We start from the raw sequence: 24,390 nt of genomic DNA, 5'->3' as shown, positions 1-24,390 counted from the left end.
AAACTTGCTCTCGATACCAGAGAGCCCATATCCGAGACTCCCAGGTATGTCTACTACCAACCACTCCATACCACCATATATGCTTGCCTCCACAGCACCCCATTTTCCAAAAAGTTCCCCGGCTAACTTCCCCTGACTCTCTAGTCCCCAGGATCCTGCTTCCAGTGCGACTTCCTAAGCAACCCGCGCTTTGACTCACCCAGTCAGCCCCTGCCTCGCAACTACAACCATGGCTGCCGCTGCTCCCAAGCCCGTGTCCAACATTGCCATGGCCTTTGGGCGAAAGGACAGTGGACATGCTACCTCTACCGGCACTCTGCCCACGCCACCCAGCTCCATTTCTCCCACGCTGCCTGCACACAAGCGACGCCCCATGCCTGTGGCTGGGCGTGTCCATACACCAGACGACGAGTCTATGGAAATAGACCTTCAGGACGCGGTGGAGCACGCGGCGGCCCAGGACCAGCCCTCTGCTCTTTCCAAGGAGGCGCTGGCCGGCTTGGACGCGACGCGCCAAATCACCGCGCTGATGCTGGCCAAGCACCACCTGCCAGACATCCTCGTCGGCCACGGCGCAATGCCCATTCGCGAGATGATGGCCCATTTGACTCATGCCGTGCCTGGCTTCTCGGGACTCCCCCCAGCAAAGGCTCGCAGGCTAGTCGTAGCCGCGCTGGAACACCGCGCGGGCGGCGGCCTCCACGGCGAGGTCAAGTTTGAAAAGGTCGGCTGGGGGCGCTGGAGTGTGGCAGGCTCTGGCGCAAAGGCCCAGGGAGTGCCCATCGGTGGCAAGCGCTCTGGAAATGGGCAGACTCCGCCGGACAGCGTCGATAGTACAGGAGGTAGTCTTCAAATACCGAGGCTGCGACAGGAACGTGACGTTTACGCTGGCAGCTGGAATGCGGGCTCATGGTCACCCCACCGACAGGACGACGACGAAGAAATGGCGGACCAGATGTCGCTGGACGACTCTGAGGGCAGTTCCGACTCTGATTCGGCCTCGGACATGGAGCTGGAGGAAGAGTTAAATGACGACACGGATCAGGAAGACTGGGCGACCATGGGGCCTGAAGCTCTTCGCGAGACCCGCTGCGGTCCGCGCCGAGAACACCGTGACTACAACTATCTAAGCCGAACTCAGACGAGCAACCCGCGCTACCGGAATCCATCCGCCCAGGCCCACTCTCTGCCTCAGCACTCGCTCGCGCGCACTCAAACGCCCACCTCTTTGCACCACCAATCTTTCTTTGCTCCTCACCATGCATCCCGCGGTAATCACGCCGTGAACGCGGGCTCTTCCCTCACGACTGTTTTCAATGCATCCTCTACGACTAGTCCTCTTACCAATTCCGGCGCTGAACGTGACGCAATCGAAGCCCTCATCGCAATGGGCTCCATGTAGAAATTCCTTTCCGCTCACCCAACATACCCATCATCGACTATATGACGCCTTTACGAGTATTACATTCAACATTCAACATTTTTTTTATCAAAGCTGCTCTGCAGGCGCAGACCAGCACACATATATCCTCATCAACATTATCATCAGCAGCAGCAGCATCACTTGCTATATACATATACATAAAGATCAGATAACGAAATGGAGATAGCTTCTTTTTTTGGGAAAGGGGGTGAGGATGTAGGAGGAGAGGCTATTATTGGGCTTAGATTACCTTGGCATATAACTCGCAACTTAGTTCTCGCCTTTGCATTTGGGGTTCGGGGAAACAAATGCAATGGGGAACGATCCGTCAAGTGCTGATGTGGATCATGTGGAACAGAAAACCTACCTTTTTTGGGAGGGGGAGTTTCGTGTTCGGGTTGTTTCTTGTTCTTTTTTTGGGGCGGTGGTGCGCGGGCTGCTGCTTTTGTGGGACAAATCTCGGTACCAAACGCATTGGTCTTTTTGCACTGCGGGTACTTTTCGACCGTTTGTTTATTGTATATACCGGGGGGCCTGGGCCTTACTACTCTACTCTTTTTTTCTTCTTCTCTTGGATCACACGCAGAAACCTTAGATGAAAGATATAATGACGCTGGTCAAACGACGGATAGGCTTTTTTTATGGATACATAGTAGGGAGAAAATAAATAATACGTAATCTGATCACTTCTATCGTCCACATCTATTCTATTACCCATGCCACACAAAAGCAGTACACATAGCCTACTCAACACCACTATCAAACACCACCTTCCCCCTCCCCCTCCCGCCCGCCTCCACGGCCCCCAAAATCCCACTGACAACCTCCTTCCCGAAAAACGCAACACCCAGCTCTTGACTCGTAAACCAACTCGCGCGATCCAGATTGCCAGACCCAAGTACCACGACCTCGTCATCCACGCTCACCATTTTAAAATGCGACTGCTGCGCCTCTCCTCCTTCCTCCCCTCTCGCCTTTCTCCCACCAAGTGGCGTCCAATACGACACCACCAGCCTCCCTGGGTGTGGACTCGCAATCGCCGACTCCTCATCGATCAAGCCCTGACGCTCAGACGACAATGCACGGTACTTTCGTATCAACTTGCGCACGCACCGCGCCGTCGTCGTCCCCGCAGTGACCAGCTGCTCGAGGATCATGAGGCGCTTGGAAGTCAAGATCTTGACATCGATGCCGCGGGCGAGTGCGCGGAGGAGAGCGGAGAGAACGGGTGGGGAGGTGAGGTTTGGTGTTTGAATGGTGATTTTGCGTTCCGCTTTTGAGAACAAGGTGAGGACGAAGAGGTTCAAGGGTGTCGGTGGGGCTTGGAGGGTTTTTGAAGAGGTCAAGGGGGAGAAGGTTGGGTTGCGGTGGTGGGGGCTGGGGAGGAAGATTGTTGGGGTTTGGGAGGCCGAGAGGGTTACGTGGGATTTTAAAGTGGGGAGTTGTTTGGGCTGGGGGAGGTGGAGAGGAGTGTCTGATGAGGTGGAAGAGGAGGAGGAAGACGGGAGGGGGGAAGGGTCGTCTGTTTTGCGTTCCCAGAATGAGCGGTAGAATTTTAGGAATTGCGTGACGATGGGGCCGGTGAGGGTGATGGCGCCTTCGAACCATTCTTCCCAGCTTATGTTGCAGCTGGGCAAGATTGCGGTTTTGCGGTCGACGATGATGAATTTGGGGTGCATGACGCTAAAGGGGAGGAGGAAGATGGATTTGATTTCCAGGTTTAGGCCGTGGAGTTCTGAAGGGTCCGGGAGGCCGAGCTTCTTTACCCATGTTGAGGGTGGGTATGTTTGGCCTGTGACGCCTTGGTTGTGGAAGAGTTTCTGGAATATGGAGCTAGAGGAAAAACAAAGTCGGACTCTGATTTTGTGTGTTCCTCGTATTACGGCTTTGGTTGATAGTTTTCTTAGCACGCTATTGAGAGTGTCCAAGCTGGCTGATCGGGCCCAGAAACAGGTTACGAGAATGAGCTCGTGGTCGGCTGCCTCGAGAATGGGAGCAAGAGATTCATAGATGGATGATCCGGTCCCGGTCATGAATGTGTCGATATTCGAGGTAGTGATGAGAGACCGGGGATACCGGGCATAGTAACTTGGATCGTCACTTGCATTGCTGGGTGCAGCGGCATCGAGGGCCGATATAAAGGGTTCATTGAAGTGAGATGCAGAGGGAGACGAGGCCGCTGGTGCCATGTCTATGCGTGAGGATAGAAGTTCTGGGAATGAGTCTGAATTCTTGATGCCATGACGTTGAGCTCGTCGCGACCGCCAATGCATGTCTGACGCGTCGGGTCTAGGCTGAATACGGGTACTCTTGCTGGTCAGTGCGTGCGACAGTTCATCAGCCAATGCAACTCCCTACCACAATGGGTGCCAACCAAAAATGAAGCTGTTTTCATGATTCAAGGTGTTGATCAATATGGGGAGTATCTGAAGTAGCTAGATACAGAAGCATTCTCGGGAAAAATGAGTAGTAGGTAATCAACGAGAAATAGTCGAGAACGCTTTTTCGGCACCAGAACGAAAAATCGCCTTACGTAGTACTGCGATAAAACCGGGAAATCGAGAGGGATTCAATTTTAGTGCTGAATTGTACATCGTTAATTGGATGTCTCTTTGGCGGTGAAGCTGTGGACTACTACCAAAATGTTATTATCGCGACAATTCTTGGCGGAGTACGCTAACAACCATCTATTGGACTTCTATCTACTTATGTATTTTTGGGTAACCGTACGTTGCGCCCGTGGGTGCTGGTTTTGGTGGTATCTTTTCGTCGCGACGCTTCAAAAATTGGGTAGTAACCTAGCTAGGTATCGGAGGGCTCTCAATCTGCGGAAACCGACACATGATCCTCCACTATAGGTCAATAAGGCGGCAGCCCGCGCTCTACTTTTTGTTCTAAATACCCTCTGCACTGTTTCCTTGCAGTGGAGTAGGTAATCGCCATGTAATTTTTTTGCAATAGGGTGTAAATGCAATATGCGGTATGAGTGTGTGGGATATGTGTGGTGGATTGTCTGGGGGGATTTTTTGGGGGGGGGGAGATGTCGAGGTGGTTGTTGATGGGCTGTTTTTAGTGTGGACGTGAGATTCTTGATGTGTTGAGGTAAATGGAGGAGAAGCTTGCGTTATGCGCTTGTTAGGTATTGTGACACGTAATGGGTTGGGGGTTGGTGGGATCTTGGTGCGATGCTATGCGGTGGAGTTGGTAAAGGTATATCTAGTAGTTGGGTCTGGGAGAGGGGAGGATATAATTGAGTGTGATGTAGTAGCTTGAATGATGGGGTAGGTTAGTATTTGCGGTAGAGCGTGAATTCATGATGTTCAAGGAGTTTTGCGAAATATCTGACAACGTGTACATGTTGGGGTTGTTCTATAAATTTATTTGATAGAGACGGTATGCTGGTTCTGAAAATATGCTGTGGTGCCAACCGAGGTATGAGGGCGTTTTTGACATGTTTGCGCTTATTTTATTTCTAAGAAAATGTCGTGGGTTAGGACAAAAGCATGATGGCACAATATCAACAAGATGCCTACGCGAGTCTCGAAGGCCATCATCGAGGCGCAAAAGCCCCGGGACTAGGTCAATGCTATGAGACATTTTCTCTTGCTCGTATCGACTTCGCGTAAGGCGTACCAGCCTAGTCGAAACTAAGACCTAGGTTGTGATTGCAGCTTCCATCGGCAGTTGGGTACTATCACATGCCGGGTAGTGAGTGGCAAGCGGTCTCATCTCAATCAATCCAACGCTATTCTCAAGGGACTTGTATTTGGAGGTATCGCTTGCACGACTCTCGCCAGCCTCATCCCGTTTTGGCGCTGTGGCTTTGACACAGTACGAACGAAGCTAGACTAGTAAACACAGCCGCACCCATTCTTACTGTGTCAGCGACCGTGATGGGATAGGGGTAATGAACAGGGGGGGTAATCGGGGCATCTCGTACGCAAGCCTCCAAAGGCCCAGGCACTGCTATTCCTCAGCTATGGTCAGCTATTCTCAGCTACAATGGCATTTCAGTCGTGTGGGGACATGTTCGCGTGGTCGAGGCTGAAGGGCCAGGCGGCATGTAAGAAAGATGCTTTATTGGTGGCGTTAAGTACCCTTAACACTGGTCGCCTTTACCGAAGCGAGCGGAGCAATATCCTTCGCTCTCTCCGACCCGGACTTCAAGGTCGGTGCAAAATCTAGATGTAAGGCAAGTGTGGATCCTCTCAACACCATCCTCTCGTACTCACATGTGTGTGTGTGTGTGTCGTCGCCTACAGAACATACAGGGGTATGGGCCGGGGTGTAGGGGTCGCTAATTTGACTAGGACCCTTGTATGATTTATCCCATGTGAAAACATGCAGTATAGTTTTGCGTGGGGTTATACCCAGAACTTGTCTTGAACTATACCAGAGGTAGGTTTACTATCTTCAACATCTCGTCAATCATTATACCTCGACTGACTATGGTTGTTGCTGTTTGTGGATTGAACTGGCAGTCAGCTCTAAGCCCCACCGCTAAGGCTGAGCCCAAATCAGATGCCCCTCTTCACCCAACTGCTTTTGTTTGTGACACGCCAGATCTCGCTATACCTTGAGCAAAACCACCAATTATGGCAATGGAGGCGTCGGGCTGGTGCCATATCCGAGGGATCCCGCCGCTAGTCGGCATCTCCGCCAGCCACAACTCGGCTCTCCTCTTCAAGGAGATTTCAGTATGGAAAAGAAACAATGATTTGACTTTGAGCACATTAACGGTCTCATTTGTAACTGCTCTGATTGGAGATTTTCAACCGGTGATTGGCTTCTTACCGCCTTATCGCACCGGGCCTACCCGTAAAATCAGCTGTGAGCGTGCAGGTGCCCAGCTGTCTTGAAAAAGCATTATCGAATGCACGGACGTAAGTAATGCAGCCGTTTCCTTTCAAACCATTCCTGACTCGCCATTCTTTCCATCGTCCTGCAACATGGTGTCGTGTGAGTAGAATTCTAGATTTCAATGCCATCCATACATCGCCACGTACATAACGCTATCCCTCTACTCCTCTCTTACTTGCTTTTATATAAGTGCGCTGTCAACCTTCTCACCTACCGATAAAAGCATACCAAGAAAATCATTAATCCCAAGTATTTCTTGGTGTACAGGTTTCAAGATTCGTTCCTTTATACCCGCCGTCTCCTCCCCTCGTTTCCAGTATTACAGGATATCCTTTTGTTATCTGAGAAATACATCACCTTCTTTTACTACAAGAAGAACAACAGCTACTATGCCCCATTCCACTGAGGAACAAAAACCGAGGAAGCTCGTCCTATGCTTCGATGGCACGGGAAACGTCTTTAATGGCAACACCTCGGACACCAACATAGTCAAACTCTTCGACAAGTTTGACAGAAGGGACCCTTTGCAGTACCACTACTACCAAAGTAAGCAACCCGAAAACTCACTATAGTGCTAAACTAACCAGACATCCAACTCCACAGCTGGTATCGGCACATACAATGTCGATGGAGGCCCTGTCAACAAGACTTTTTTGGGCTCTATCCGCTCAAAAATCTCCAAAACCATAGACAGTGGCTTTGCCACAACCTTTGATGCTCACGTCATTGCCGGCTATCGCTTCATTATGCGGTACTACAAGGAGGGTGACAAAATTTATATTTTCGGCTTCTCGAGGGGTGCTTTTACCGCCCGCTTCCTTGCACGCATGATTTACAGAGTTGGCCTACTCTCTGAAGGCAACGAAGAGATGGTTCCTTTTGCATACGATCTCTACCAGGATTACGAGAAGGGAAAGCTAGAAGTCCCTGATCAAGAGCGAGCGGATGCTCCGCCTTCCCCAGGATCAGCCGATGGAGCACATGGATGCCACGAAACCGACCCTCTCATTAACGGTGGCTCTGACGTACACGATTGCTCGGAACCTGATGAGCAACAGCTTAGAAAGAACAAGCTCAATGCATTCAAAGCGACATTCTGTCGCTCAGAAGGCGCAGATGATTTCGGCATCAAAGTGCACTTCTTGGGCATGTTTGACTGCGTCAGTAGTGTTTCCGTCTTGGACAGTCCATTTGGCAAAGCTCCCAAAGCCGTCTCAGTCGTGGGAACCGCCCGTCATGTTCGCCATGCCGTCTCCGTCGACGAGCACCGTGTCAAGTTCAAGGCCGCGTTGCTTCAGCAAGACAAATCCCACCCTCACAATAAGAAGGAAGATATTAAGGAAGTTTGGTTCCCTGGTAATCACGGCGACGTCGGTGGAGGATGGCCAGCTGGAAAGGACGACAGGAGCTGGTGGCGCAGAGTATTCACAACTTTCAAGAACCCGAACGCATCCAACCCTGGTACTGATCCCTATCAAATGAGCGACGTGCCCCTTGCTTGGATGATCCGTGAATTGGAAAACATTGGAACAGAGGAACCAGCAGCAGCTATCAAATGGAACAAGAGGAAGGAAGGATTCAAGAGGCATTTCTCTCTGAAGCTGAATGAAGCTTTCGATGGCCCAATTCACGATACTCTCCAGTTCGGAGGTGGCTTATCTCTATTTAAGGTCATGCTGTGGAAGTTCATGGGTAAGTCATGCGCATGCTCCAAGTCTGCGCTCAGCTAACATATTTGAACAGAATATCTGCCAATTCGACGCTGGGAATTGAAACAGATCAAAGGCAGTGTGGGACGTGAGTGGTCTTATACCGCATTGCCTTTTAACAAGTGTTCGGCACGAGACATTCCCGACGGCGCACTCTTTCACTACTCTCTTCTCAAGCGACTAACAAGGGAGAAATCCAACTACCATCCATCCAACAACCGAGGCGATAACTCAGCTAAATGCCTGGATCCTGAGAATTTTTTTCTCAAGGAAGAGGATAAGGGTGAGGTCAAAAAATTGCCAACTGACGTCGTTGCCCCTCCTGGCACTCATAACATCTACGAACTTAAACCAGATTCACCAACCGGCAAGGGACTTCTGCGCGTGTAAACTAGGACCTCTTCTTTCTTTGTTAAATTATTAAACAAATGTAATTATACCCAGCACAAATTAATTATGCCCATCTTTTGCTCGTAGCATTACCGCCCCCAATGATATTTACATCCGGCGGCCCTACCAGTGCCAAATTCTCAATTCCCGCTACTCCGTACAAGGCCGCTGCATTCGTACTAACCCACGTCGCCTCATCAACCGCACTCAACGCATCACTCCCATCGATTCTAACCGCTTTCCACGGCGCATTGGGTGCAAGACCATCTTTGCTTCCATCACCCAAGAACTCGGACCACACGCGTGGCACAAGCGTCGCATTATTTCTATGATGAGCAACATACGCCGTGAACCGCGAGTGACCCTGCTTCAAATTGAGATTTCCAAAGTCATTACCGTACCGTGCCTTCTGCTCCGCCTTGCTCGCGCCATAGAAGTAGCAGTAATCCAGGAACGCGTCGAAGAACGGCTTGGTCAAGTTGCGCTGTTCGGGGCCGAAATGGTCGATGAGCTGATCGATGGTCTCGAGGACACCGAAGACGCCGGAGAGATGGGATACGGTGATTTGGCCTGTGTTGTTGAGATCGGTAGGAGGGGGCGCCCATTCGCCGGTCAGGCTGTTGTAGAATGCCTCGCCGGTTACGAAGCCGTTTTTGAGCTTGGGATACGAAGTAATGGCTTTGACAAGCTTGTTGTACGAGTCTTGCCAGCGGGGTCCGTGGCGCTCCCATTCGATGAGGTAGGCTTGTGCGATGCCGGCCCAGTCGGTGCCGAAGTTGAGGAAGAGAGCTGTGGGGTCCGGGTTGTAAATGATGGATGGATCGCGGACTTTGCGTCTGGCGTCTACGCGGAGGAAGGCTTGGTCTGCGTCGAGGACTTCGCGGACAAGATCCCCTGTTCGCTCGTCGCCGCCGGAGATGTAGAAGAAAGCTTTGCGGTATACCGGTGTCGAGATACGAGCTTGTTTAGCGCTGTCGCTCCAGTGCTGTACGCCGTGCCGCGTACCGAGACCGGTGAAGTTGCCGATATGGTAGGAATCAACCTCGCCGCCGTGGCGCACTTGGTCGTGAGCGATGCGGTAGGCGTCAGCACTGCCAGTACGGAGGAAGTAGTCCCAGAAGAAGAGATCGGGTGATAGCTCCGAGTTGTCCCAGGCGTACCCGCCAATATCATATCGCCACTGATGGCGGTCGTTGTCGTAAGTGTGCATAATATCGCCATGGTCAAGGAAACCATACCAGCGCCTTTGCTCGATCTGGTCTTTGTAGAAATCGATGAGAAAATCCATATTCTTTTCAATGGTTTGAGCTTGGGCAGAGTTGACTGCACCTGGAACGCCCCAATAAGACCCAAGTGCTTTTGTGTCAGCCATGTATTTAGGTTCTGGAATGAGTACTGGCGGGTTGTTCGTGAAGTTGGTGAGCACGGGGAGTTTCTCAGCCGAGGGAGTGGTGTCGAAAGCATAGATGTACAACTCGTTGGTGCGCGCAATACCTACTGGACTGTCGTAACCCGATTCCCAGTCCTCGTAGGTTATTTCAAGAGCATCAAGTTGCTTCTTGTAAGTATCCTGTCCAAGCCCGTCGTGGTATGGGCGGAGGTCCAAAGGCCCTGCTTGCGGGCTGTACAGCCATAAAGTGAGCGATCCTGTATCTGTAGCAGCATTGGAGATGTCCAGGCTAGTCGGATACTTTTTCCAGAAATCACGTAGACCAATAGCAAGACCACCAGAAGTCGCGCCACCTAGGTAAGCAAGACCGCCTGATCTCGTTCCGTCTGGGATCTTCACCCAACTCCGGCCAGCCTTGGTGCGTTTCTTGAGGTTGAAGCCATCTGAAGAGAGTTGAGTAAGACGATAATCACTCCATGTCGGGATCCATTGTAGACGGGTAGTTACGCGTTGATCCCAAGTCGAAGGATCCGGAAGTTTTGTGCCATTGTATTGCGCTGCTCTGATATCTTGGCCTGGATCACGGCGGAGACCCGTGATGCCCTTGACCGCTTCATGTAAGATTCCACCATCGACACCTGCGATACGAACATGCCGATCGTAGAATTGATCTTCCGCCAGAGGCACATCGAATCGGATACCGATGCCAGAAATGAAATCGCTGTACATATTGCCATCGTAGATAATCGTATGGATGATGCGAATCGCTTCAGAGTTGGCATAGAGGTAGAAGCGTACGGCAAACGGAAGCCAGTCCTCATGGGCACCATTTCCACTTATGGTATGAACGCCATTGACTGTGACCAGCGTACGAGCAGTGTTTTCCTCGGATACAGTAACGTTGGAGATTTTGCTGGTAAAGCTAAAGTAGTCAATGCCAATAGGTTTGCCATCGTCATCGTCGTCTGGGGTACCAGTTTGTGATCGCAATACAAGATGTCCGTTTCTCCCGACAGTCTTTCCACTGGATTTGATGCTAGAAACGAGCACATTGCCTGATCTAGGAAATGCTGCAGTGATTTTTCCATTGTCGACTACGATTTCGTCATCAGAGTCGTTGACTTGAATACCGTCGGCACGCTTCGAAGAACGAGATGAAGTTGAATCACTTGAAGTTGTTGCTGTGATGGTATATTGATCAAGAGGAGAGTCGCTGGCTCCCAAAGCATGTCCAGTCCATTTCAAACTCCCATCAGGCCAATACGCAGTGACCCATGACTGAAGGTTCGCATCGCCATTGATCGTGAAGGTTGTTGTGTTTGCTGAGTGCTGTCCACGAGACCAAGGTACGCCAAATGTAGTTCCATCCAGGTATCCGGGAGTGTCGTCAATCCAACTGACTTTCACAGAGCTGGTTTGTGCGAGTGTGTAGCTGAAAAGGCCAGCTAGGCCAACAACAGCCCTCCTCATTCTGAGACAAGAAAAAGAGCGGAAGCTATCGCAACCAGCTAGAACGCCTGGCCTGCTTCATTTTGACACGAAATACTAGTGATATGTATCTGAATCTCCTATCCATTTACCCGGCTTCGTGCTCTTTCCACCAAGCAAATTGGTACAAACAACCGGCCGACCATGACGTTTGGGGTAGCCTAACCGGTTATCAATCTGCACGCAAGAACCTATACTTGTGGTGTGCTTCAAAGACACTTACTTGGAATCGCCTGGCGCCAGCTCGGTAAACCAGGGGCGCCGGTGTAAACGAGGCTTGGAAGGGGATCTTCATGCATACACGGTAGAGGGGGGTTTTTCCGTACATTACCCTCGGGCCAGAGACGGCCGATGTATTGTTGTATTAGAAAACGCACTATGGACTATACTGGAAGGTAGCAAGGCTTATAGGAGTAACTCTTCCATCGCAACGCTTTGATGTTCTGGCCGGCCCGGAGTATCGTAACCGAAGCACTTGACAGCCGATGCGCTTCTTCACTGTGCAAATTCGTTAACCACTGTGTAGCGGTTATTCTCTGCTACACCGATAGCAATCTCGGCGTTATTTAGGGATATTTTGCTCTAGTGTAAATTGTCCGACTCTTTTTGGGCAATAACATGATCAACGTTATGCGCGACCATAAGCACGCCACCAATAGACCCACAAATAACCCCGCCACACGAATCTACCCATTCAAGCTAACCTAACATGATCCCCGAAGTGTCATGACTTTCCGGTTCTCAGAAGGCAACTTTTGACCCCTCTTGGGTTGCAGGAGGCAATTGGTGGGATTGACATGATGATGAACAAGGTCATGACACATAATCGCGGTTCACTGCACGGTGTCAGCTTCGTAATTCTTGGTGCGATAATGGGAAATGTGACGACGCATGTGCGGAGTATGATGGCAGCTTCCCTAATGAGCAAGTTGATAGAAGGATACCACCTGCCATCGTTAAAGCATGTTGGAGGCAAAGGAACCTCCAACCAAGGCCCCATGATAACAAAAGCTCCGAGTATGGCGCCTAACAGGCGGCTCATTACTGGGTACCGACTCAATGGCACCATGCGAACTATTGCGACGAAATACCGATCTAAGTCGTGTTAAACTCGGATTAGACAGAGGGCGCACTCGACGAGTCCCCGAGGATACTAGATGCCCCTGTCCCTGCTTGTCCAAAGATGGGAGCGACCAATTTGGAAGCGGTTCCGGAAATAGCCAAGCCTACCCGAACAAGGACATTTTTATGGGCAGTGCGAATTAGACACGGTACCTGGAGAATGCCTTTCTGAAAATGAAGCCGCGACCAATCCTAACATTGTTGAGTGCATCTTTTAGGTCTTGAGCCTTTGTACTGTATTGCTTGGTACACAACGGCTATGTTGCAAACAAGACAAAATATGTTAAGACTTGAGAGACAAAAGCACGTTGGACGTCTATATTCAAGCATTAATTCGATTCGCTAGGAATACCTGTTAGATGAAATACCTGACATGATCTCGCCTTAAAGTTTAGCCCAGAGGACAGGGGAACGTCTCCTAGGTACCCCTGCGCATTCCGCCAACAAAAGTTTTTGATCGCTTAGTTGTTCACCAACTAGGTCGCTCCTCACTATGGTCATGGTCTTTTTAAAAGCAGGGCTATAGATATTCGAGAAAGAGTACGACGCGCATCCTTTCGTTCGTATAGACTACTTGTTTAAACAGAAAAGATAAAAACCAGGAGTTGAGCTTCCAATGCATATGGTCGCTTCCAGCTGTCTCAGTCTTAGCTTTTATCTAGAATATCTCTCGTTCTAGGTATTAGAGTCTGCTGTACGTACATGACATGTTTTCCGATAGTCGTGCGCATTCGTATGTAGAGCAAGGATTAGCCCACAAAAATTGACCCTAACCCTGCATCGAAGTAGTCAGTACGTACCCGTTACCCTAGACTCGCCAGCTCATTATTCCTCGCTTATCTAATAACCATCAAGCATATCCTGCCATGAGTCTCTACACAATTTATGTCTATTGGTAGGAAATGTAGAGCTAGCTAAGTAACATCGCATACCTCGCTACTATACATACTCGATCTGGGTGAATCATTTCTTCTTCTTATTCAATAGCTATATAATTGCCTCTTTTAGCACATTTGTCCAACGACTCAATGGATTAAACATTATTCATCGAAACTCATATTCGCAAGTTTACTCTATTCCATAATGCTGTAACAATTTCGCCAAACAGTGACAAAAAGCAAAACACATTTATGAGAAGTAAGCAAACAGACAATAAAAGTATTTCTTATCCATAGAACAAACCTGGCGAGACAATAGTTACAACGGTTGGTATATACTTTCGGATTGAAAGCCTCTTACTTCGCTCTTAGATGCTCGCGCCCAGCATAACGCGAGGACTTGGCTAAACATCAATACATCTTACGTTACGTATACATCTTGGTATGTTTCTGTGGCTCACTATAGTGGGGCAAACGTAGTGTGCGGCTCCGAATAGAAGCCTTTGTACGGTGCTATTAAGGGAACCCCATTTGAAAGAACGACATCATACGGAGTAAATAGCGAATCCAGTGCGTTTCCATGAAAAGGCTCTCATGCAACCGATGTAGTTAGGGAATCAACATAATCGACAATCGCCTACTATGACGAACTATCAATAGTATACAATATATTTATTACAACGTGCTTATTTCCATGTGGAATGTACACAGTTCACCACTTAGGCTTAACGCCTACATTTCTTAACCCGTGGAATACTGATTTACACCATATAGAAGTACAGCTGTTCAAGAAGTAAACAAGTAACGACTCGGCCTTGTTATTTGGTAGTTTTGCACTGTTGGGACCGGCCGTCATTTTCCGGTTTTATTCGGCCGAACCGATCCGGATGATGTAATCCTGCGTCTCCACTACATTCCCCGCTTACTAGTAAAAGTTGAAATGGAACGTAAAAACTGTGAATAAAAGATTCCTCTAGTCCCTTCGTTATTACTCTAAAGCTCTCAATCAGCATCGCATTGACCTGAGCTACCTTCATATTACACTTACCACCCAATTTAACCAACCTATTTATCCGTTATACAAAATCCCCTACAACAACTAGGAAATTACGAAAAGCTTCAATAAGCATGTCTCTTCCTTCGACTTTCCAGGGCGCTGAAGTGCCTGAGCCAAAAGCCCAGTTATCCATTGCGGAACGCAGCCTATCTGACTTGAAACCCAATGAAGTGGGTATCAAGATCACTGCCACAGCCATCAACCCTGTCGATTACAAGATACGCGATTACGCCGTCTTCATTCAGAAATATCCTGCAGTCCTCGGTTCCGATGCAGCAGGCGAAGTAGCTGCCGTCGGTTCTGAGGTCAAAGACTTCCAGGTTGGCGAGCGTGTGTTCTTCCAGGGTGTCATTGGAAACTACGAATCATCAACCTTCCAGCAGTACTGCAAGATGCCTGCTGAGCTACTGTCGAAGACACCCGACAACATTAGCGATGAGGAAGCCGCGGGTATTATGCTAGCAACCGTAGCTGTTACGACTGCTTTCTATGCCAAAACAGGACACGGCATGACACCACCGTGGCAGGAAGGAGGTCGAGAGGTCGGCAAGGGAAAATCCATGATCATCATCGGCGGAGCGTCTTCTGTGGGACAATATGCCATTCAAATGGCTCGTTTATCGGGCTACGAGCGGATCGTCACAAATGCCAGTTCCAGCAACCACGAGTTCCTCAAAAAGATTGGCGCCAACGTCGTTTTGGACCGTTCCGAGTCCACTCCGGATGCTCTTTTGGAAGCAACGGGAGGACTCCCCTTCGACTTTATCTTCGACGCTATTTCCGCCCCCGCTACCCAGAAGCTTGCGGTACAGGTTCTGCAGAAAGCAAAGGTGTCTGGAGGTCATGTAGTCATCGTTCAATCCCCCGACGCTGAAGCCAAGGAACTGGGTCAAAGTGAAGAGCCTCACATTGAAATCAAGCCTGTCATTGGGTTGGGAAGTTCTCCAGACCTACGCCACTTGAGTGAGCCCCTTGCCAAATCACTGGGTGGACCCGATGGGTACATTGCGAAGGGGCTGTTCACTCCGAACCGGCCGCAAGTAGTGCCTGGAGGGCTTTCAGGACTTGAGGAGGCCTTTTCTTTGAGCAAGAGCGGAGTATCTGGCAAGAAGCTTGTCATTCGTCCTCATGAAACGAAGTGAGTTGGATTGGTCTGCTTAGCAATTGTTTGAATGTAACCATATAACAATATTCGATCTCAAAGACATGTATCATATTAGCAAGAACGCGCACACATGGTTTTCAAAGAGAATTCAAAGAGTTAGGCTTGTATTTACACCAGCTATAGTACTTGTATCTGCTTGCAATCCGTACCAACAAGCAGAGCAGAGCTGGGCAATTGCACCATTTATGTAATTGCAATATTCCTATATACATGAGATAATGGGCTTGAAATGCTTCAACAATGCATATCAGCAAGCAGAGTCTCGAACGACTGCGCGAGCCGTACGCCTCACGTCCAGAAATTTAGCTGCTGCTTTCTTAGTTGGGAGCCTTGTAAGGAGCAGGTTCCTGGGCAGTGACGGGAATATGAACACTGCCAACCAGGGTGTTGTCCACATGATTAGGCGAAAACCCGGATTCACCCTTGATAATCAACTCATGGGGCTGCGAAACGCGCTGCTGAACTGTCACGGCTGTTTCCCAGTGTGTCAGAAGCTGCATATATATTTCTCTCTTAACTTATAACAGAGAAATAGGAACGACTTATTCGAAGCAGACAGATCGTAGTGGTAGTGGAAATGATCAGGCGTGCAGGAGGGGACGAATCTTGCGCCATCATAGTGTGTCGTTTTGCAAAAGGACTTGAAGCCTTCAGGGTACTTGTCGGAAGTGAATACGGCGCTGACGGTCTCGACAAAGCCGCCCGTAAAGTAGGCGCGGACGAAATCGAAGTCCCAGAAGGCTACGGGGTTGCCGCGCTCAGCAACCACCTCTGGGTTGGGTACAGCGACGGCGCTGGCGCAAGCAGCGAGAGTGAAGAGGGGGATGGTTAAGCGCATGTTGAAGAGAAGTATGTACTTTGTGCAAGTGGCTTTGGATGATGAGTTGATGATGAGTCTCTACACTGTTCTCCCCCCGTTCCTTATATACTTTCTTCTCTCCTCCTTTGCTAAGCTCGATTGCCCAACAAACAGTGTTACCGAGAGAACTCGTCATACTAAACTCGACGATTGTTAGAGTTTGTATCCGGTGCTTCTCATTCTCCACCAGGAGCATAATACGAAACTCAATCCAGTCACACAGTAGTGACGATATGTTCGCTCAATATCGGGATGTAAGCCTATAATGGGTATAGCACCGTATAGAGCCGCAACGATCGTAATGACGGAAAACTCACGCTATAATCCCAATTGAATTGGTATGAAGTATGCCATACTTGTTGTGTTATCGCAGCTTCAATATGTATACCCGTACCCGCCTCAACTTCTACACGTCTCTACATAGTAAGTGAATCTTGGCCGCCGCTCCTCCACTGCCCTGTTGATAAAGCCTAGAAATAGATCACGCAGACACCCGCGCACTCCGAACTTTGAAAGCTCTTGAGGCTATTCGAACGCATCAAAGTTTGTTTGCGCAGCGAAAACAATCGTCATCGAAGAAAACCAGTGTCGTCTGCCTTTGGGCGAAGATCACCGGTAGTAAGACGGGAAGTGCTCCCTGTACCTCCACAGCAAGAATGCTGCGATCGAGCTAGGACGGCAAAAGGTTTGTTGTATGACATAAGCTTAGCTATAAGAATAAGCTAAAGTGCAGGCTCTTTGTTGTTATTCACGAGGGGAATCTGTGGGGCTGGAGGGGCTTGGAAGCCCTCATAATCTCGTTAGAGTTTTTACAGTGCCGTTGCGAGAGGGCGGTGTGGTGACGCAGGCTGCTGTGTATGTAGAGGTCGGCGGCTAAATTTAGTAATTGGCCGGGAAAACGACGGAAGTAAGCAGTGCGATGGTGTGATTTGTGGGCAGTACACTGGGAGAGAGTTAGAGTATGCACAAAAGTGCGATGTTTGGTGTCGATGGGCAACGAGTCTCGATGGTGAGTACGTCAGTGTAGTCATAGACCCACTTTGACAAGTTCACTTTTGATTGCATCTCATGCCGGTATTTGCTGTAGTTGTTTCTATCACGGATATGAAACAAGGTCGCGCTCGTGTGACCTTGTATAGTACCTGATGGCGATTCCTGGTGTTGCGAAGAGTGTTATTACACTGAAGTGGCGTGAGACTCGAAGAGCTATGATGAGTGGAATATAAAGTAAAGATGACCAACACAGTAAGCTCAAGATTCAGAACGCCGACTCTATGGTTTGCTAAACATAACCTCAGCATCTAGACGATAATGGCCTCTCCAGGCACCTTGTTGATGGTGACAGCATTCTCCAGCTTGCAACCTCGAATCCACTGACTGTCTCTTGCACAAGTCTCATTAGGGAAACACAACATGAGACACAGGTTTGCAAGCAGGTATACCCGAATAGTACTCTCTACCTTCCACTATTCACACGTAACTTCTCTATGAACGCCCTCTCAACATCTTCCAAGTGCCGTCTTGTCGTCAGCATACCCGCCATAAGGTAAATAACATTACCCAAGATACGCGAATGAATCTGGACTTGCGGCGCTTCAGGGCTACCTCGCAAGAGCTCGTCGCGAAGTCCCACCGCAGCAGAAGAAGTGTATCCTACACTGCATCAGGTAAGGAGGTGAATAAAATTCGCGTAAGACGTACCTGAGCCGTGTCCATCGACAAGCGACACAGCAAGAACGGAGCCCAGCGCGTTCACATGACCAACTTGGTCGTGCCGCGATAGAAGCTCAACAAAGTCCTTGGACCACATGCTCCAGGAAGCGATGATATCGTTGTCAGAACCGCCCCATTGCTTCTTATGCTGCCGCCACTCGTCGCCAACGCTAGCATCCTGCATGGTTTGCAGGCTAATATTAGCGACATGACATCCCACCGCATGCGCAGTGTAGCTATGTCCATGCAACAAAGCCTCTGCCTTTTCGTCGCCCCAGAAAGCGTCGAAAATGGATTGACTGGCTAATGTAACGGAAAGAGGAAGTAGACCACCTGTAAGTAACTTCGCGTTGACGCTGATATCGGGATGCGTCTGGAGGAATGAGGCGGATGAGAAGCGACCGAGTCGATGTAAACCAGTGAACACCTCATCAAACATGACAGGTAGTCCTGACCAAGCGACATCATTCTCATCCAGGACGCGGGCAGTTCGAGATCCATTGCTAAAACTGTAACGGCGCACAACACGGACGAGAGTTTGTTGGAAGAGCGGATCAACAAAGAGCATGCCTCCTGCTCCCAAAACAACAGGTTCCATAACTAACGCACCAAATTTTCTCCCCTGCTTCTTCACCAGTTCATCCAACGTCTTCTCAATATACGCCTCATAGCGCTCAGACCGGCCTCTGGCGGCCAGATCGAAAATGGCATCTTGTGTTTCAAAACACTGCGTAGGTCCGAGTTCGGCCTCCATGTTCTCGGGTGGCTCAACAATCCACTGGCCATTTTTGAGTTTGAAAGTAGGAAAGTCGAACCAGAAGCCGCGGCCGCGGTACCAGTCTACTTTTTCGTTGAAAACACACGGCTCGGATGCGTCCATGGCACCAATCGTGTCGCCGTGGTAGCTCCCCTTGAGGCCGATGACGCCAATATTTTCCTTACTGCTGTCCCAATCGTAGTACTTGCTAGCCGCGCGAAGTGCCATCTTAATCCCAACTTCAGTCGCCGTACTTCCATTGTCAGTGTAAAACACCTTCTTAAGCCGTGGATTTTGCGAGTCCTTTAGGAGCTTTTCTGCAAGTACGAGAGCGGGCTCGTGGGTAGCTCCGGCGAACATGACGTGACCATATCTTCCCGCGGCATGTGCTGCTTCCAGAGCAAGACGGGGATTTCCATGGCCGAGCCCCTGAGTCCACCATGAGGCGGAGCCATCAAATGCCGGGTACAGCGCCGAACGATCCTCGTGGGTTGCTAATGTTCCGCCAGTTTGTTTGACTTGGAAGTAATCGCCGTATGCGGAATCAAAGACTAATATGTCGTCGGCACTTTTCAAGTGCTTGTGTTGTGTAAAGGGATGCCAGATGGCTTCGTTAGTCCGCGAGGCCATGGTACTCAGATTTCCGAGTCGCTCGCTGTGGCAATCAAGCAACCTCGTAGCAACTTGGTCAATGGGCTCCTCGCCACTCTGGGAGCTATAGTAACCCTGCATCAAATCTGTTTCTTTCTTTGTGCCTGCCCCGATGCCCTGCATATTCGGAATCCATGGCAAGGTAAAGGCCGCAATGCCCAAGTTCTTGAAGTACTCTTGCAGGTACTCGGCATTTTCATACTTACTCTGGTCGTTGAAACATACCACGGCATCGATATCGTAGCCTCTTAATACTAGAGACTCCGCAGCGGATATTGTTGATGCAATGCCACCCAGACGGTGGTCGCCGACTAGTACCGAGGGGAGTCGTAGCGGACGGAAGATGTCAGCTTGCGGAGTACCTGAAGGTCCCGGGCTGAGCACACCCCCAGCGGTCTCAATCACAGCAAGACCCATTGCATCTGTCTCTCCCGAGACAGCTTTCGCTTCCTGCTGGATAGTCTTGAAGACTGTTTGACTGATGAGCTCATCGCTAGGCTAGGCCGATCAGCAAGAGCAGCCAGCAGACTCAGCAAAAAGACCTTACAATCAAGTCTGCACCTCTTACCGCAACATGCGGACTAACAGCCTCATTGAACTTGAATAGCGTCGACACACTTCTCCCGCTGTACTTTTGCACATAACTAATCCCCATCAGCCACAATTGCAGTTCGAAGCAGCGAGCAATCCCACCTATCATCAGCCTCATCCGCAGGCCCTGTAGAAACAGGCTTAATATACTGCACCCTCCACCTCGTCCTACCCGCCCTCCTCGCAAAATGCGCACCAAGCAACGTCGAAAACACCGTCTTCCCAACTCCTGTGTTAGCCCCATAAACCTGCACCGCAACGAGTCTCTTCCACAGTCCGCCTGGAACCCTAGCCATCCCTGCTCTTCTTTCTCAGCAACCAACAACTTAAAAAAAAAAGAATCAAGATTCACAATTGCACATAAGATTTCTCATTAGAAAAAGTCTCAATCACAGCGGGGGAGGAATGAGGAGAGTTACTGCGCTAGTTAATTAACGTAATAGCCAGACAATGTTGAGGGGGACATGTCTCCGAACCGAACCCGCCGCCCGTCCCCTCCAGTCAGGTACCTGTACAAATCGAATTAGTCAAGTTAAACAATCGACCCGCACCCGCATATGCACGTAGTATGCAAGTGCATAGTGCATGTTGGCCAAAGTACACTTTTTGAGCTAATTGATGACTAGAAAGTACCCCCGAAGCACATGAAAATGGCGCTGGGATACATACGCTTTCGATTTCGCCTTCTCAACGGAAATTCGCGGCTCAAAGAAATCAACAACCCCACGCTTTTCGGTGAGTAAACCCATTGTCGATTGTTCAGTTGCTTTTCCAGCCGCGTCTCTCACTAGAGAGGCATAGGAAGAAGAAGAACTGTTGTTGTCTAGCAGCCTCAACCCCCACTCGGCCGGTTGTCCAGTGTCGATTGTCAATTGCCTTCCGTCGCGTCTCCCCAGAAAGGCACACAAGAAGAAAGAATAAGATTTGTTCAATCCACCCCCCCCCCGTCTCAACCCCACAACTCCAATTCACCTCCACATTCATACAAGAAAGAGGGAGGAAATCCAAAGAGAAGAAAAAATGCCCAGCCCACCAACCCCCCTAGAACAAACCCTCAGCACCCACCTATCCCGTCGTCTCACAACCTCGACCCTCCGCACTCTGACCCTCCCCCTTCCCCACCAAATCGACTTCTCCTCCAACGACTTCCTCTCCCTCTCCGCCTCCCCCTCCCTGCGCACCCTCTTCCTTTCCCTCCTCCCACCCCATCTCGGCAGCGGCGGTTCGCGCCTCCTCGACGGCAACTCCGTCCTCGCCTGCACGCTCGAATCCCGGATCGCTGCCTTCCACTCTGCAGACGCCGGGCTGCTGTTCAACAGCGGGTTCGATGCGAACGCGGGCTTCTTTGCTGCGGTGCCGCAAAGGGGGGATACGGTGGTGTATGATGAGAAGGTGCATGCGAGTGTGCATGATGGGATGAGGTTATCTCGAGCCGCCCGGAGGGTGGCCTTTCCTCATAATTCAGTCGAGGGGTTGAGAGAGGTGCTGGAGGGTGAGAAGGAGGGGAAGCAGAATGTGTTTGTAGCGGTGGAGTCGGTGTATAGTATGGATGGGGATGTAGCGCCACTGCGGGAGATGGTCCAAGTAGCGGAGGAGGTGCTTGGGAGGGAGAGGGCGTACGTGGTTGTTGATGAGGCGCATGCGACGGGGGTGCTTGGGGCAAAGGGAAGGGGATTGGTGTGTGAGTTGGGATTGGAGGGGAGGGTATTTGCGAGGTTAAATACGTTTGGGAAGGCGTTGGCAGGGAATGGAGGTAAGTCTTTTTTGCAGGAGGAGGGGGTCGAGAGGGCGTTGCTGAATGTGAGTGTAGCTATTATTCTGGGATCGCATACGTTGCGGAGTTATCTGATTAATTATGCGCGGCCCTTGATTTATACGACTTTCCTTTCATACCCCTCGCTTGCACTTATACAGGCGTCCTATGAGATGCTGGAGTCGGGTCGGAGCGAGGCGTTGCAGGCGAAGCTTCATGACCTCATCCGGACGCTGTACAAGAGACTTGAGGACCTTCAGAGAACTTCGAGCCATGCGCGCCGCATACTGAAGATCCCGTCGGTATGCCCTAGATCGCCCATCTTCGCAGTGCAGTTGGCGAATCCAAAAGCACTGGCGAGCTCACTGCAAGAGCAAGGCATGATGGTGCGAGCAGTCGTGTCACCGACCGTACCTGCAGGTACAGAAAGAGTCAGAATATGTCTGCATGCCGGAAATACGGTCGAAGAGATTGAGAAACTGGCGCTGGCGCTCGAAAAGTGGTGTGAAAGTCAGGCGGAAGAGAATACAGAACACCAGCCTCTTGACACATTGGAGAGAGCAAGGCTATAGACATAGAAACTCTTAATCAACTATGTACAAGTCACATAACGTGATTTGGGCTTCAGCAGCACATTGAAGAGCTCATCATCACAGTGCATAACTGCTACACCTACATATCCCCCCCTCAAGCAAGTGCCTGCACCGTCGCCTCCTTCTCCGCCGCCGCAACAACTGCCTCGGCCTCCTCCTGTCCCGGCACCTTCCTCTTCTCCCCAATCGTCTCTTCCATCTTCATCGGCCTAAGCCCCCACTTCTCAAACATAGCCTTGTCCTCTTCCCACCCATTACACGCCGTCGTCAGCATCTTCTCGCCTGTGAACACCGCATTCGCACCCGCCTGGAAGCACAGAATCTGCTTTTCCTCACGCATGGTGTGGCGGCCCGCAGCGAGACGGATGATAGTGGTGGGCAGCACGAGGCGCGCAGTAGCTATGGTTCTAAGGATGGCATCGAAAGAGATGGCTTGGGTTTCTCCCAGGGGAGTGCCTTTGATGGGGACTAAGGCGTTGACGGGAAAAGACTCCGGGTGGGCGGGGAGAGTGGCTACAGTGTGGATGAGACCGACGTGGTCACGGGCTTTTTCACCTAGACCAAGAATGCCACCGGTGCACACATGGATACCGGCTTCCTGGACATTCTTGATGGTGTTGAGGCGCTCGTCGTAGGTACGCGTGGTGATGACGCTAGGGTAGTGCTCGCGACTGGTATCGACATTGTGATTGTAGGCCGTCAGGCCCGCATCTTTCAGCTCCTTTGCTTGAGCAGCATCGACCATACCCAGCGTCACACATGCCTCCATGCCCATACCGCGCACGCCCTTGATCATTTCTTTGATGTTCTTGAGGTTCGTCTTGCGGCCCCTCATGTCTCTCCACGCAGCGCCCATGCAGAATCTCGAGCTACCGTTTTCTTTGGCTATGCGTGCAGCTTCGAGGACGGACTCGACGGAGCTGAGCTTTGTGGCTTTGAGGCCGGTGTCGTAGCGAGACGACTGGGCGCAGTAGGAACAGTCTTCACTGCAGCCGCCCGTCTTGATGTTGAAGAGGGTACACATTTGAATGGCAGCGGGGTCATGGAATCGGCGGTGGACCGAGGCCTACGAGACTGATGAGAGGGGCATATTCGCTGGACAAGAGAGCAATGTGACCTACCGAAGCATAGGTGAGGTCAATCAGCGAAGTGTTGTATATCTCTGAAATCTCCTCCTTTGTCCAGTTTGTTCGCGGTGCCTTTGCATTGAGGGCATTCTCAAACACCGTTGTCCGCGGTGTTGTCAGGCGTATTTGCTGCGTGCCCGGATCTACAGGCGTGTCAAGAACAGTACTAAAAGAGCGGGTGGTGAAGCCATAGTAGACTCGGCGTGGGCCACTTGCACGAAGAAGCATTCTCTGAGCCATTGTGAAGAGAGCTGTTGTATTCTCAAGCAAAGAGAAGTGACAGCCCACCATGGACAGTCACTCAAACAACAAGCCTCATCTAACCGCAAAACCGCCCGCAACGCGTCGGCGAGAGCGTGGGTAGACAGTCTGTGGGGCTGCAGCCAATGGGCAAGGGGACGATGAACCGCGAGGGGTGTAAGCTCCCACGGACTGGAGGGGTTGCCGCCTCCAATACACGGTAACAAGCCCATCGCTAACCCATTGCAGCGTGAGGTCCCCCCCGTTGAAGACGCCAGTCATTCTGTCCAACCCGTAAGCAGTAACACACAAGGTGCAAGTAATTTACCATGCAGATGATCCGCCACCGTTGTGTGGTTCAGATGAGTGGTGGTTGAGCAGGCCAGACCCCACTGCCCTGCGTGCGCGCATTCAACATGCATATCCACCTCCCCTCGGCGGTCATAGCTCGTCCGTCTCCAACGCATCATAGCGTAATAATATTGCTCAACCTGAATGTAGCCAATTAGAACCCCGTTGCATGTGATTGCTGCGACGACGATCTTTTTGGCCAACGGGCCGCAGGCAGGACTTGGGCCGGTCGGTCCTGGATCGGCCGTGGCATCGTGCATGGAGGAGGGGGGG

General features: G+C 50.6%; 9 protein-coding genes across 9 annotated transcripts; 4 read left to right on the top strand and 5 right to left on the bottom strand.

The window, feature by feature from the left end:
* Window positions 1–229: 229 nt before the first annotated feature.
* On the top strand, window positions 230–1,402 carry COCMIDRAFT_95738 (uncharacterized protein; the record flags this gene model as incomplete). The annotated part of the gene is made up of 1 exon (XM_007689951.1): window positions 230–1,402. The coding sequence occupies one exon, from the start codon at window positions 230–232 to the stop codon at window positions 1,400–1,402; it is 1,173 nt and encodes a 390-aa protein (XP_007688141.1).
* A 764-nt stretch (window positions 1,403–2,166) lies between these two features.
* COCMIDRAFT_26447 (uncharacterized protein) lies at window positions 2,167–3,612 on the bottom strand (the record flags this gene model as incomplete). The annotated part of the gene is made up of 1 exon (XM_007689934.1): window positions 2,167–3,612. One exon carries the CDS (start codon window positions 3,610–3,612, stop codon window positions 2,167–2,169), a length of 1,446 nt encoding a protein of 481 aa, XP_007688124.1.
* A 3,060-nt stretch (window positions 3,613–6,672) lies between these two features.
* Window positions 6,673–8,382, top strand: COCMIDRAFT_5426 (uncharacterized protein; the record flags this gene model as incomplete). The annotated part of the gene is made up of 3 exons (XM_007689927.1): window positions 6,673–6,829; window positions 6,887–7,975; window positions 8,027–8,382. The coding sequence occupies 3 exons, from the start codon at window positions 6,673–6,675 to the stop codon at window positions 8,380–8,382; spliced, it is 1,602 nt and encodes a 533-aa protein (XP_007688117.1).
* Window positions 8,383–8,446: 64 nt separating this feature from the next.
* Window positions 8,447–11,242, bottom strand: COCMIDRAFT_26445 (uncharacterized protein; the record flags this gene model as incomplete). The annotated part of the gene is made up of 1 exon (XM_007689933.1): window positions 8,447–11,242. The coding sequence occupies one exon, from the start codon at window positions 11,240–11,242 to the stop codon at window positions 8,447–8,449; it is 2,796 nt and encodes a 931-aa protein (XP_007688123.1).
* Window positions 11,243–14,388: 3,146 nt separating this feature from the next.
* COCMIDRAFT_5424 (uncharacterized protein) lies at window positions 14,389–15,459 on the top strand (the record flags this gene model as incomplete). Its single annotated transcript, XM_007689926.1, has 1 exon — window positions 14,389–15,459. One exon carries the CDS (start codon window positions 14,389–14,391, stop codon window positions 15,457–15,459), a length of 1,071 nt encoding a protein of 356 aa, XP_007688116.1.
* A 340-nt stretch (window positions 15,460–15,799) lies between these two features.
* On the bottom strand, window positions 15,800–16,320 carry COCMIDRAFT_5423 (uncharacterized protein; the record flags this gene model as incomplete). The annotated part of the gene is made up of 2 exons (XM_007689925.1): window positions 15,800–15,954; window positions 16,008–16,320. 2 exons carry the CDS (start codon window positions 16,318–16,320, stop codon window positions 15,800–15,802), a joined length of 468 nt encoding a protein of 155 aa, XP_007688115.1.
* Window positions 16,321–17,797: 1,477 nt separating this feature from the next.
* Window positions 17,798–20,349, bottom strand: COCMIDRAFT_95822 (uncharacterized protein; the record flags this gene model as incomplete). The annotated part of the gene is made up of 4 exons (XM_007689950.1): window positions 17,798–17,994; window positions 18,043–19,960; window positions 20,010–20,106; window positions 20,156–20,349. 4 exons carry the CDS (start codon window positions 20,347–20,349, stop codon window positions 17,798–17,800), a joined length of 2,406 nt encoding a protein of 801 aa, XP_007688140.1.
* Window positions 20,350–21,073: 724 nt separating this feature from the next.
* Window positions 21,074–22,378, top strand: COCMIDRAFT_95759 (uncharacterized protein; the record flags this gene model as incomplete). The annotated part of the gene is made up of 2 exons (XM_007689949.1): window positions 21,074–21,806; window positions 21,864–22,378. The coding sequence occupies 2 exons, from the start codon at window positions 21,074–21,076 to the stop codon at window positions 22,376–22,378; spliced, it is 1,248 nt and encodes a 415-aa protein (XP_007688139.1).
* Window positions 22,379–22,493: 115 nt separating this feature from the next.
* Window positions 22,494–23,766, bottom strand: COCMIDRAFT_36893 (uncharacterized protein; the record flags this gene model as incomplete). The annotated part of the gene is made up of 2 exons (XM_007689940.1): window positions 22,494–23,465; window positions 23,521–23,766. The coding sequence occupies 2 exons, from the start codon at window positions 23,764–23,766 to the stop codon at window positions 22,494–22,496; spliced, it is 1,218 nt and encodes a 405-aa protein (XP_007688130.1).
* Window positions 23,767–24,390: the final 624 nt, after the last annotated feature.

This window comes from Bipolaris oryzae (assembly GCF_000523455.1).
Source record: "Bipolaris oryzae ATCC 44560 unplaced genomic scaffold scaffold_68, whole genome shotgun sequence".
Lineage (NCBI taxonomy): Eukaryota > Fungi > Ascomycota > Dothideomycetes > Pleosporales > Pleosporaceae > Bipolaris > Bipolaris oryzae.
Note: the sequence above shows the minus strand (reverse complement) of the source record. Positions and strands in the feature narration are given on the sequence as shown.